The sequence below is a fragment of the Buteo buteo genome, chromosome 16 (assembly GCF_964188355.1).
Source record: "Buteo buteo chromosome 16, bButBut1.hap1.1, whole genome shotgun sequence".
Classification (NCBI taxonomy): Eukaryota; Metazoa; Chordata; class Aves; order Accipitriformes; family Accipitridae; genus Buteo; species Buteo buteo.
In genome coordinates, this window is record NC_134186.1 from 12,769,942 (window position 1) to 12,784,019 (window position 14,078).

Consider the following 14,078-nt stretch of genomic DNA (forward strand, 5'->3'; position numbering starts at 1 on the left):
AGACAGGCAGCCTTTTTGAGGCCCCCAGGTGGACTTACAGGTGTAAGAGCCTATGACACTTTTTGCACTGAGTGCTAGGAGTGGAAGATTGCTGAAAAAGCTATTGTAATCTATCACCACCTGCATTTTCAAGTCTTGTTTTACTGGATATATAAGCCCAAAGGGAACTGAGAACTAAGAGGAGCAACACCACTCACCATTTTCATGCTTCCAGCATAGCTGACCCATGTTTACATATCTCCGGAGAAAAATGTGAGGACTCTTTTGTCTATCCAAAGACCAATGTCTAGACCAGCCCAAGAGTGGGCTGACAAGCTGTCAGGTACAACATCAGTGCAGTGATTGTCTGTATTGCTTGGTGTAGGATCAATTCTTTCTTGACTGCAGGACAGGAGAGCATTATTACCTAGTATGTAATTATGAGTCCACATACTACAAAAGGCAAAGGAGGGAAAGGGTTAGTGAAATGGCCTATTTTATTTTTCAGTAGCTCTCTTTAAACATCCCTAAGGATTTCTTACCTTCCATTAAAATTTTACCTGGAAATGCTGATTGTAAGGAATCCAGTACTGATACAGGCAAAGAAAAGCAGACTGTTAAATACTTTTGCTGCAATAAATCTCCAGGCACTGGAAAGCCGGTAGGGCATGGGGAGGAGAAAGGGTGGATGAAACAGGGGCTGCATATTTTAATAGGATGGTTAAAAATCCTGTATCAGGACTCAGCAAATACAAGATATATAAATATAATTTTAAAAAATGTTTTATTGCTCCATTCTTGCAAGTTGTACTTTGTCTACTGTTCTTGTCTACGTGAAAACAAAAAACTTCCCTGATTCCTGCAGAGCCCTGCTTACTCTGCCCTCTTCTTTCCCTCTAAGCTTGTTGAATAAACTGCTCAGCTGAATAACTAGAGATATTCCCCTCCCCTTTTCTCCCAACCTAGCAGTCTTTCCCTCTCCAGCATTTTTTTCAGTGCTCTTTTTCATTCTCTCTGCTGACTCCATTTGCTTATGAAGATGAGGGGTCCAAAGCCACATAAGAACCAGATCTGTCCACATTCCTGCATTCAAGGCTGAGTGTTTGCTTTCTTTTTTTTCTTTCTTTTCATTGAAAAAGAGTATCCTAAAAGAAGTAGAAATGAGTCTGAGCAGATAGAAATGAGTCAGAGCAGAGCATGCACCCACAAACCTAAAACAGTTTTAGGGAGGCTTAGGGAAATCTCTGAAATAGAAGTCATAGACATGGAACAGATATCCCCCTTCCAAAGCATTTGCATGCATGTGGAAGGAAGCAGGTGGAGCTCACAAAGTCTGACCCTGAAACAACGGAGAGCTGGATAACCCTTCTCTTCTAAGCCAGAAATTGAGATATGTGCTCTGCCTGGCTGTTTGTTTGGGCCCATCACTAAGGCTTCAGTCAGTGAGGTGAATGATGCTCTTCCAGAAACTAACAGCCATTTCCTTGTGGCCTCAGTGTAGCTGAATGCAGAGACAGAACCAGGGCCAGCAGTAAGTTAACCACAGAGCAACAGAGGAAGGCAAGGAATGAATTAGATGATTAATAAGATTGAGGTCTTTCACTGTATATGCCAACCATTTCATATTTCTCAATGCCTGGTAACATGCAGAGGAAAGCAGCAGCTACCTGGTTAGCACGGGGCAGGGAAAAAAGAATAATACATTCAGTTTTGCAGGGCACAAATACTATGTATTTCCTCTTTCTTTGTAGAAGAGCAGTTGATGTCTGTCTAGCATTTATCATTAGAGAATAAGAAAGCACTCAACAAGCTCTTCAGACACGTTACCATGCACAGAAAGTACTTGCCTGCTGTAGTAACTGGTTTGCTTATGTTTGTAATGAAAGTGAAGGGAAATATAATATTACCAAGTCGCCAGTGTCCACCAACTGTGGATAAATGGCAATCTCTGCTATGAAGAAACTCCTTTGCTCTCGACTGAATGTTCCCATCTCGGGGACGAAAGGTTCCACTCTTCACAGCCCACCACCACATTGGAAGGCAGATACAAGGGAGCCCGTTTCCTTCTGGGAGCTGGAGAATGAAATTACTTAGGTGGGACATAAATGATTTGAATTTGTTAAAACAATGGAGCCAACAGTCCCAATATTGAGAAAAGCATCATGGGCTTTTAATGATCATGAACAGGCCTCACCTCCATGGTGTATGTTAGATAAAAAACACCTTCAATATCTATGTTTAGAGAATTTGATGTGACCATTCCTATGTCTGATCAGGATTAATCCCCCAATCCAAGAAAACTAAAAGGGACTAGAAATGCCCCCAAAAGGCTACCTTTCCAGTACTAGCCAGTCCCTTTCCCTCGGTAGCACCCCCAGAGCCTTTCCTCAGGTATGTCCTTCCATACATCCTCTCACAGAGGACTAGATTAACAGCATACAACCCTGCTGCCTGGAGGTCCAAATGACATGAAAAATTGTATTCATGTGCACAGTGCCCAACCCATGTTAATACTGCAACCTGCTCTAGTGGCTGTCTTAATGAAATACCTGTTCTACTAGCGTGCAATCCTACACCCCTCTCTGGCTCATAACTCCGCTGGAGTGAATGCCAGTGTCAGGGAGGCTGCATTGTAGAGAGAACACATTCAGGACAATGAGGAAGCAGTTCTTGACCCTGGTAGGTCCCAGAAATAGTTAGATGCATGACAGCCTGCTTCCACAATGCATTCAGCATCTTCATTTCCAGGTACCTGTTGTAAGAAGGATCTGATGGTGCTGAGAAGCTTGCAAGTACAAGCCACAAACCACACATGCAGATGGCAATACTCATGTCGGCTGTAGTTCATTTTTCAAATGTGGTTTCCCTTGGAGCACTCAGGTGCTTCAGGCTTAGTGACTGAAAGGTGTGCAAGGAGATACTCAGGAAGAAATAAAATGCAAGCCAAGAAAGTCTAATGCCCAGTGTAGCCAGAGAGCTTAGCAAGGCTGCAAAACAAAGCATCAATTAGCAACCACATACAAATGCCCCATGTTTGTAACAGCAGCAATAAGATGGGATTTGCCTGTATCCAGCATTACATTCACTGACGTTTCAGTGCGGAGTGGCCAAGTGACTCAAAATAATAGACTGAACTATTTCAGCCACACGGTACTGTGTCCTCCTGCTAGGTGGGACAGCAATGCTTCCCCACTCAGGAGAAAACTAGGACCTCACCCTTAGGTGCTTTACGCTCCCAGCCTCTTTATTTCCGTAGGTGTCCTATCCTAAACACTCTTCCTCTTCCTGCTCATTGTCTTCATCCCCCACACACCCCCACGCACGTGGCTCTGGATCTCCTCATCATGTTCTTCTCGTTAAAAACCCCATTGTTCATTTGTTTGTTTGTTCTCTCTCTCTCTCCTCTTTTTCTCTCTCTTTCCCTCTCGTTTTTTTTTTCTTTCTTTCTTTCTTTCTTTTTTTGTCTCCTCTGTTTTGTGTACCCAGGCAGCCCATTGAGTAACTTCTTTGACGTAATTAAACAACTTTTTTCAGACGAGAAGAACGGGCAGGTGAGCCATCCCCCCGGCACGCCAACCAAGCATAGCGCAAACAGCAAGCGGAGCGATTCCGGTTCTAATGACTATGGGTCTAGAGGAGACAATAAGTACCCTGCTGGCAAAGACAAGGCAAAGATGGTCTCATCAGTCGGCCTACAAGACCAACCTTAAATAAACACATAAAAAATTAAATAACTTAGAAAAAAAAAAACAAAAAAACAAAAAAGCAAGAAAGAATGAAAGAATATTCCTTAGCAAGCTAGCCTCTAAACTAGAAGGATGTATATACCTTGCCACAACAGTACAAAACTGTCTATAGACAAATTTTGTATGAAGGAATGACTGTATATATATACATATATATATTTATATATGATATATAATATATATCTCAGAAACAAACACAAAAACAAACGAATGAAAGAATGAAATGAAAAGAAAAGAAAGAAAAGAAAAGGTAGCACAGATGACAAACCCAGTTCACCAGATCTTGGGTTGTGGTTTTTTCGATTGGTTTTTTTTCCTCCCTTTTTTTGAATGTTTTGCTTTTTTTCTCCTTCCTGATTTTTTGGGTTTTTTATTATTACTATTATTTTTTGTTTCCTTTTGTTTTGTTTCTTGTTCTGTTCATGCTCTCTCTGTGTTTCTGACGACACCACTTGTTTCCGCTCTGCTACCAGGAATTATCCCGAAAAGTTAACATGTCAGCCACGGCTTCACCTTCTGTGCTCTGCGGACACTTGTTGACGGAAGGCAACCGATGTAGACTGTCCAAGGACCAGTCCTGTTTGAGGTTCCCAGCCTCCCCTCTCCCTTCAGGAAGTGGGTTTCTCCCCACTTCTCCCCCAACACCTCCCCAATGCACGCCTTTTTTCCTCCCCCCCCACGCCTCTTTTTCTTTTTTGGTGCTCCACAAGAGAGATCTGCTCAGTTACGGGATTGCAGAGTCTGGGCTGAAAGGAGGTTGCAAATTGTTGAAGTGAAACCTTTACCCTTGGCAACTTCTGTCCACGCAGGTGAACTCAGCCCGGAGGGGGAGGGTGCGGGGAAGGAGACGGGTGTAGCGGGAGCACAGTGTTTCATGAATCCAGAGCGCATTCTCATCAGAAACCAGCCAGGAGCAACTCAAAACTAAGCGTTGAACCAAGACAATATTGGGGAGCTTCATCACGGGATTTTCTTAACCTTCTTTTTCTCCCCACCACCTTTTCCTTTTCTTTTGCCCCCTTTTTTTATATATACATGTATATATGTGTGTATATTTATCTATAAATATACATACATACATATATATACAAAATAATTGGTTTTTTTATACTGTATCATTTTGCTTTTTGACCTGCTGGAAGGGGAAAGGAGTAAACTTAGGAGGGAGAGGGGGTTCAATGAATAAACACATACAAATAAAACATTAAAACTTAGGGAAAAGGCAACTTCTGGTAGCAAAGAAGAGGGACAAGACTCTGCCAAGGACTGTCTCTCCTGCCACCAGGCACAGTTGCCGCTGCTGCTACTGCTGCTCCTCCTTCGACACCTTCCTCCCCACCTGTCAACTCCCTGCCACTGTGCCACCGCGCTGGGACCTTCTTCGACCAGCTGGATCCTCCACCACACCCTGCATTTAGAGGCAATTGTTGTGTTGCTAGTGCTGCATTGATATCAGTATTATTATTTCTTTAAGTTACCAGTTTCATTTGTTGGCTTGGGTGATTTTTTTTCTAAAAAAAAAAAGAAAAAAGAAAAAAAGGAAAAAAAGAAGATGAAGAAGAGGAAGAAAAGAGACTTATCTTGGGTTTTATTTCCTCTGTGTGTGTGTGTGCAAATCACTGGCACTTAGTTCATCAGAGCAAGACAAGGTGGAGTCAGGGCAATGGGAGACTTAATCACAAAGCTACTGTAAACTTTAAAAATTACTGCAAGATATTTTTATAAAGTTTTTCGTTTTGTTTTTTTTTGTTTTGTTTTGAAGGGGAGGAGGGTGGGATTGGGTGGATGGGGACTTTTTTTTTGTGTTTCAGTTATTAGGTCTTGGTTATTTATATATACATATATATATATTTAAAAAAATAAGCTGTTAGATATATCTTCTGTTTAATAACTGTGTAGAGGCAACATTGATTCTTATTTATTTTGGGGAGGAGGGGGAAAAAAGACACAGAAACCCCGTAAGTGTTCATCTCGTGACTCTGAGAAAGAAGAATCACCACCTTTTTTCCTCCTCCTTAAGAGTTATGTGACCAAGTGTAACTTATTCTGGCCCAAGCTCAAAGGTTAAACAAAAAAAACGTGGTTTTACGCGTGGAAGACAAAACACAGTGAGAAGTACTTCTTGACTGAGATTTTAAGAATGTAGGCTTAGCATTAGTGTTCAGCTCTTTTATGACCTTCGATTGCTGCTCGTTGGGTTCCTATGGGTGTATGTTGTATCGCAAGATTATTTTTTTTAATGATAATGTTGGATGAGTTCTTTTTTGTTGTTGTTGTCGTTGTTGGTTTTTTTAATCATTTTTCCCCTTCTTGGACCAGTTTTACTTGTACATAGGTTTGAAGATTAAAAAGAATTTTTAAAGACACAACTGGGGCAAAGACCTTTGACTTTTGCCCTGTTTCCCCATTCCCCCAAATGGGAGGGATTTATTTTAATTTTTTGCTTTATTTATTTATTTATTTTCCCTATTCTTAAACTTTTCTCTCTCGTATTGCTGTGTGCATGTCAGACACCAGGGGGTGATGGCTGGGGAGGGGGGGAGGCAAGGGTGCAGAAGAGGGGGGCAGTTTTAATTGCATGACATTGCTGTAAATTAGTCTCTTTTGCTTTCGTTGTCTTTCCTGCCTCCGCCCTCTCTCTACTTCTCCTCCGAGCTCCCCTCCCATCACCCCTGTCCTTCTTTTCCCTCTTTTCTCTTCCCTTGTGTATAGATTTTGATGCTTCTGTTACATTGTACCTCTACAAAAGGCTGGGATTTCAATACAAAATAATAATAATAATTTAAAAATACCTATATCAGCAAAACCCATGTGGTACAAGCAGGAAGGGGATTACTTACACAAGATATAAGAATAAATGAAAGCAATACCTCTTGTTATCCTTCCTATTTTGTACTTTGAAGACACACACGCGCACACACACACGTATACAGACACAAACTGACATTATTTAATGGTTTAAAATGGACAAAAAAATCTGATGTATCCCTTGTTAAATAACTGTGAGCAACTTTAGTTCAAAAACCAATAAATTCATTCAGTAAAGATACTAGCTGCTGAGTGTCCTGTTTATGTCCATGAAAATAAACTTCTCGCCACTGCCAGACCCAGTAAGTACCCTGTCACGACTTTCTACACCAAAGGACCCGAAGATGGCCGGCACGTAAGGCAGCGTCCTCCCGGCCGTGGCATTAACGTCGTCTCCTCGCAGCACTGGGGTCTGTAGTGCTGCACCCAGCGTGCTACTCGCAGCACAGGCACGCCACGTGTGGGCAAAGAGCAAGGATGGCTCGACCCCGTGGGCCGGGTTTTCTGCAGTAACACATTGAAAAAGATTAATCCAAATTACAGAGCGATCACGCACCCCCTAGGTCCGATCTGGATGGAAACCACTGTAACCAAAAAGTGTTGCTGCTTGTCATCATTCTCATCGCTAACCTGAGCTTCTCACGTTGCTTCCAGATGTAGCATAGGAAGGATTTCTCCACCCTCCCCGCCTGCAACACTCTCAGTCCCATACATTTGAAAAAGCTTATCAGGTACGTCCCTGGCTTGCGTGGGGTTTGGGGGGTTTCTCGCCGGTTGGTCGGTCGGTTCGCGTGGCCGCTGGCTTGTCACGCATCTCTCTCTGCTCGTGAGTGCCCACCTTCACGCTGGATTTGTAACTTCTTCCAGGTTACCAGGAGAGCCCGGCAGTTCGCCCCTCGGGCTCGCCGGTTCGGCTGGTGGGTGCCCAAGAATAAACCGAGACCTCTGCGGGTGCTTCCCCGCACGGCTGGGCTGAACGGGGCAGGCCCAAGCCCGGGGCGGGTCTGCGGCACCATCGCCGCGGCCCTGCGCTCGCCGCGGCCCAGCCGCCCTCGGCAGCGTCCCGGTGCGGGAAGGCCCCGCCGGCGCTGCCCCGAGGCGGGCCGGCTCCCCGGCCTGCGGGGGCGGCCGCCGCCCGCGGAGGGAGGGAGAGGCCCCCGCGCGCGCGGCGGCCGTTGGGCGCGGCCGTTAGCGAGCCTCCGCCCCGGCGCGTGCGGGGGCCGTTGGCGAGCGGCCGCCGGCGGCGGGAGGGGGGCAGCCAGCGCGGCGGCGGCTCCCCGGCCCCGGCTCCCCGGCCCCGGCCCCGGCCCGCTGGAGGGCAGCGGAGCGGAGCAGGTAGGGCCCGCGGGAGAGAGTGGGGCGGTTGGCGGGCGGGGCCGGGCCGGGGCAGCGCTCTCCCCGGCCGAACGGGGAAGACGAGGCGCTGTCTGGAAGGTTCCGCGGTGCCGCCCCGGCCGCGGGGCAGCTGCCGCGAGGCGAGGGTGGCGGGGCTGTGAGTGGGGACGGGGCGGCACGACCTGCGAAGCCGCCCGGTGCGACAGGCAGGCCCCCGGCGGCCGCCACCCCTCGAGGGCAAGGTGTGGTGTCCTTTCGCAGGCCCTGCTGGAGTAAGCAAGAGGAATGGTCCCCACCGCCTCCTTCTTGTCGTGGCCACCGCTTGAGGCTGTAGCCGGTCTCTGCGGGGTGCAGCTGGAGTTGCTCCCCAAGGGTTCGTTTCCCTGGCCTGTGGGCAGCAACCTCCCCCAGTGGGCCGTCTTGTGACTAGCAGTGCGCAGGGAGGGTGCGTGCACTGGTAGGAAAAGAAAGGGTGCCTCGGACATGCTAGGAGCATCGCAGTAGCTATCATCTTTTAAGGGTGTCGTGGGTATGGCTGTAGCCCGTGCCGTCTTCCACAGATGTGTGCATCAGCCTCTGGAGCTCTGTGTTGGAGTAGTGCAGATACTGATAAAGCTCAGACATTTTCCAGGCAGGGGTGACAGAGGAGGTGCCTCACAAGGACATCCCTGCAGCAGTAAGGTCTCAGCAGGGTGCCAGACTCACAGCTGTAGCAGACCGTTTCCTGAGAGGTTGTGGTTCTGGGAGGCAGCGTCTCTGGGGGTTGGTGTTCATGTTAGCACCTGGTGCAGTAGTAGGGTGTGAAGGCTTGCACTGCAGATGGCATCCCCTGCGGATGCAGGCGGGACACAGAGGCGCTGGAGGTCCCAATGGTGTTTGTGCTGGAGGGGCAAAGAGGGACAGAAGCGCAGTCACTTCAATATCATCCATGTTATTCAGACAAAATACACTCTTAATCGAGGAGAAAGCCAGAGTGTTTTTCAGGTCTTTGTGGGATTTATTGGTCTGCTAAAACCAACAGGGATGGAGGAGCAGAAGCATGAGGGGAGTGGAGAAGCCAGCAAAGATCAAAAGATGAGGAGAATCACAAGTGCTGCAGTATTTGGTCTCTCTAACACTAGAAACCAGATAGAAACCCAGAACGGGGAACTAGCTGTGTATCGTTTGCAGCTCTGAAAGTGGAAGGATGTGCGGGCCTGGAGTGTAATGCAGGGGAACGGGATTTAACGGCAGTGTGGCAGCAGGTATATGATTCTTCTGTATCTGTTTCTCATCTCTTCCTATGTTTTTAGAAATGTTCATAAACTCATATAATCTTTCTATGTCTCCAGTAGTATTCACAATTAGGGTCCCCAGTACTGATAATTATGGTCTCCAAAAGCTATAAGAAGCAAATAACAAGTTTGCAAAGTGAAGGGCCTCATGCTTAGGGCCTACCCACATTTACTCTGCCTTCTTGTTTGGCCATGAGATAACACAGTCTCTAGCTACATGATGTTATATTATCATCTGTAGTGCATAGGAGGGACTGTGCTTCCGAGCAAATTGAGTTTATATTTAAATTGTTCTCTGCAAAACACCCTTCCTATTTTGTAGCTTAAATCTGAAGGCAAGTAGTAAATGCAGCAGCAGATTTTGGTACGCCTCTGTGGTGGTGGCTGTTGTCCTTGTCCAAGCCCCCTACTAGGTGATGGCTGCTGAGATGCCATGAGATATGACACCTGTTCTTCATTTGCTGTGGTTCTGAGCTCTGCAGCTCTCTGGTTCTCTTGGAGAGCCCAGCCCCTTGGACTCCTTACCTAAAAAACTTACTATGTTTAATGTTCATCTGTCTGATTTCCTCTGGGTAAAGCAATACAGCATATCACCTTCCAAGTGTAAATTGAAGACAAGTGTGTAAAACTCTAGCTGGTGTTTTCTGTTTGTCTGCATGCATGTGGATATTAACTTTTTTTAGATACGTGCATACATGAAAAATGTAGTTGTGCTCAAGGTGAACTGTTACTAATTGAGCCAGTACGTGACATGTGCTATATAAGCAATAAACTGTGTATATGCATCAAATGAGCAGCTGAGCCCGTAGTCATGAAGGTAATTCTCATTGCCACATGTCAGCATACAGTCTGTTTGGGGGCTGAGAAAGAAGTCAGTTGTGTTTGAGAGCACTAATGCAAATTGTCCAAGCCTTGCAAGTGATGCATGAAAATCTCATCAGTAGTCAGGTTGGCTTTAATGAAAGTCATCTGATACAAATGACTGAGCTTTAATGGTTCATGCTAGGTAGGCATAGGCAAAGATCAGTGTTTGTAAAGACAGCGAAGCTTGTGTAAGGCCTGTAGGTAGTGCTAATTCTGGTGCCTACTGTTAAGAGGTATGCTTTTTCCCTGCTGATTTGGTCAGTGCATTTAACCCAACAGGCTTGGACATTTTCTTCAATACTGCAGCAGAATGCCCACAGGAATTGTCTTCCATATGGAAGTCTGCAGGACTGGTCTACCTACCTTTGCTTCATTTCAGCTGTATACAACCAATTGTACGTGAGCTCATGATAGAAGGGCAGAGTGTTTTGGTAAGGAAGCAGATTTAGCTCCGAGTTTCTTATTATAGAAAACAACAGGGAGGGGAGAGGGACACTTGTTTAAAAACTGGAAAGTATCTTAGCTCTTTGTTGTACCCTTTAATCTTCTTATTTGATTTGAAACCACTTCAACAGCTGCAGCTTCTGTTTAATTTGGAGAACAAAACCCTAGCAGTTCAACTGTCTGGGGATACTTGAGGCCACAAGTGGAAGGGAAACCCACATTGAGGGCAAGTCCTTTCTTCTTCTAAATGCACAACTTACTGTGTGGGTTATTTTTAGTGCTGTAATCTCACTGAGTGCTGCTGAGAGAAACTGTGCCAAGCAGGCTGGCAGGCTTTGAAGGGCTTGAGAAATGGGATTTCCTGTTCCACCGGCTCAGAGCTGACTCTTGCCATTGTCAGGAGCTATTATCGCCTTCTCGCAGCCAAAGCAGATAACATAGCTTCAAGGTCAGGGAAGGCACAAGCTTTCATCAACAGCATTAGCAGAAGGAAGAGTTTGCTTGCAGTCAGGGTGAATGTTTCTGTAGCTGGTGTAGTCAGGGACCTCTGCCTGGACAAAGGGGTCTCTGCATGTGGATCACAGAACCACACAACAGTTGTAGTTGGAAGGGACCTCTGGAGACCTGCGCAAAACAGGTTGCTCACTGCTCTGTCCAGTTGGGTTCTCAATGTTTCCAAGGTGGACACTACACAACCCTTCTGGACAGCCTGTTCTAGAAACAGCTGCTAAGGAGAGGAGAGAAATTTATTTCTCTGCTCCTCAGCTTCTCACTGACCTGCTCTTTGTTGTGGCTTTGTGCTTCTGCTGAGCGTTCTCTCTTGTGTGGACGTACCTGGGACTAGAAGGCAGTACTCATCCAGCCCTGGTAGTGTGTTGCATTTCTCTCCACGCTGTCCAGATGTCCTGGTTTCAGCTGGGATAGAGTTAACTGTCTTCCTAGTAGCTGGTGCAGTGCTATGTTTTGTGTTCAGTGTGTGAAGAATGTTGATAACACACTGATGTTTTCAGTTGTTGCTCAGTAGTGTTTAGACTATAGTCAAGGATTTTTCAGCTTCTTATGCCCAGCCAGGGCACCTGACCCAAACTGGCCAACAGTGTATTCCATACCATGTGACGTCCCATCTAGTTTAGGAACTGGGAAGGGGGGGACAGGGATTCGCTGCTCAGGGACTGGCTGGGTGTCGGTCAGCGGGTGGTGAGCAATTGCCCTGCGCATCATTTGTACATTTCAATCCTTTTATTACTACTGTTGTCATTTTATTAGTGTTATCATTATCATTATTAGTTTCTTCTTTTCTGTTCTATTAAACCGTTCTTATCTCAACCCAGGAGTTTTACTTCTTTTCCTGATTTTCTCCCCCATCCCACTGGATGGGGGGGGAGTGAGTGAGCGGCTGCGTGGTGCTTAGTTGCTGGCTGGGGTTAAACCACGACACCAGAATAGAAGGAAAACAGGCTGGTCTAGGGAAGTAGCAAGCCTTTGTATAGGAAGTATTTCCAGCTAGAAGAACTGTCAGAAAAAGCATTTCTAATTAGAGTAAAGTCTCATACACTCTTGAACAGGTTGAGACAGTGGCTTCAAATTGCAGTGTCTGTTCTGGATAGTTCCTCTGCGGGACATCCTCATTCTTCAAGTAAAATCAGGTTTCAGAGTGGATGAAACTAAGCTGAAACAAGGCGCTCCTGACTCAATAGCAGGGTGTGCATGCTGGAGTTACCTGGAATTAGATTCCAGTATTATGCTGTTTGTGACAATTGGCTTGGTCAAGTCTTGTTATTTATATAAATAGTACGGTGGAATAGTGATTTCTCTCCTGTCTGAAGCAAATTACTTCCATGGTTCTGATACAGTTTATTGAATCATGCTGCTCACAATTAGGTGCAAGAATGCGTCAGGAAATGTATTGGAGCTACATACATTAGGGATGCTTTGAGAATGTGTGAAAAGCCATTTTTAGGACTGTGTTACAGGTAGAGTCCTGACTGAGACCTCGCATCACTTTATGGGAGTGCTCATGAGCTCCAATTCACATAGGGTTCCTGATCTATATTCTTGTGCATAAATGCTGTGTAGGAAATTGTTTCTCTCTGCCCAAGAGCCTTCAGTTTTAGTACCGAGTTGCACAATGAGAGCAGAAATGGGCATGAACTAGGTAGAGTTTGTGTTTACAGAAAAGCTTTAAAAAAAAAAAAAAAGCATTGGGACTAAAGTCTGGTCCCAAAATCTGATCCCTGTCTGCTAAGCTTTAGGCCAATGTTTTGATGGGCTGTGATACCTTTCCACAACAGGGCCTCTGTGTAGGATGGTGAAAAGAGGGTTGGGCTGGGACTACAATGTGTAGTAGCTTTGGCTTTTGGTTGCTGTGTGGCAGTGGCCAGCTCCCCTTTCTTACCGTTGCAGAGATAAAGAAACTGAGGAAGGCAGCAGCTCCTCCTTTGCAAAGAGCTTTGAGGATCACTGTTAAAAGTGTGGTATAAAAGTAGGTAATTTTGTTAAACTGTTCCTGTTTTAGTGCAGTTGAGGAGCAGAAACTGGGCATTGAATGGGAAGCTGGTGTTCTGTCTGAAACAGAGCAAGTTTGCCATGGGTCCCTGAAGTTGCTGGCTCCTGATAGAGACATCTCGGTGTAAGCTATTCAGATGCTGTTACACTTCATGTGAGAGTCAGGCATATTCTTTTGCTTGCACCAACGATAGCTCTGAGATGTCTCTGGAGCGACCCTGTGGAGAGGAGACCTGGACTCAGCACAGGGGTCTGTGGCACATGGTGTGGCTTGGTAGTGTCCTGGTCTTAAATTTCTGAAGCTTATTCTCCTATAGGGAATCCAAACATAGATTCAAGTAACAATTAATAATCATTCAGCATGAAGGCGTTTATTTGCCAGATATTTGGGTGGCACAGCAATGATGGCTTTGTCAGCACTTTACAGAGGGGATGACTGAAATCTTAACTGGGCTGGATAAGAGCAGTAAAGAAGGATGCCTCTTGGTCTGCTGAGGTTGTAAGTGAGAGCAGGTATCTGAGAGAGAGGACAACTCTCTTCCCCTCTCTGCCCCTTGCCTTGTGTTGAATGTATAACCTGGTAAGTGGAGGGGGTGGAGCTAAATAGCTCATAATTTACAACTGTAAAATAGACTCTGTGCAGTCTGCAGTCTGCCTGACATCAGAGCAGGTGGTTTTCCTGGTGCTAGTGACACTACTCTTGGGTGTAACAGAGCCATGGGAGGGCCCCAGCAGCCATGTCTGGCAGAGGCCTGCACTGGCTGAATTAAGAATTACATTCAAAGAAGGAGGTAAAGGTTATGCTGCTATTTCCTTGTTTCTATATTAGATTTAGTTTAGCTTGCTAGGGCTTGGTGCTGCAAGTGACTGCACTCAGAGTCAATGGTGGAGGAGTCAGTGCTCAATTTGAGACTGAAGTATTGCCTCAGGCACTCTGCGATAGTAGTGAGACCTGGTTAAATGGGATCTTGTTGTGGTTTAACCCCAGCCAGCAACTAAGCTCACTCCTCCCTCCCCAGTGGGATGGGGGAGAGAATCAGAGTGAAAAAAAAAAAAAAAGAAAAAGTGAAATTCATGGGTTGAAATAAAACCAGTTTAATAGGACAGAAGATGAAGGGAAAAT

The 14,078-nt window shown here is 45.8% G+C and overlaps 1 protein-coding gene and 1 long non-coding RNA gene across 2 annotated transcripts in view; both read left to right on the forward strand.

The window, feature by feature from the left end:
- Positions 1–4,475, forward strand: part of BRSK2 (BR serine/threonine kinase 2) — a 326,204-nt gene extending 321,729 nt beyond the window's left edge. The window contains 4 exon segments of the mRNA XM_075047051.1: positions 3,466–3,530; positions 4,199–4,346; positions 4,349–4,414; positions 4,417–4,475. Coding sequence (XP_074903152.1) covers positions 3,466–3,530; positions 4,199–4,346; positions 4,349–4,414; positions 4,417–4,475 — 338 coding nt within the window.
- Positions 4,476–7,123: 2,648 nt separating this feature from the next.
- Positions 7,124–14,078, forward strand: part of LOC142040255 (uncharacterized) — a 33,944-nt gene continuing 26,989 nt past the window's right edge. The window contains exon 1 of the long non-coding RNA XR_012653139.1: positions 7,124–7,868. This is a non-coding gene — a long non-coding RNA (uncharacterized LOC142040255). The remainder of the gene's footprint in view (positions 7,869–14,078) is intronic.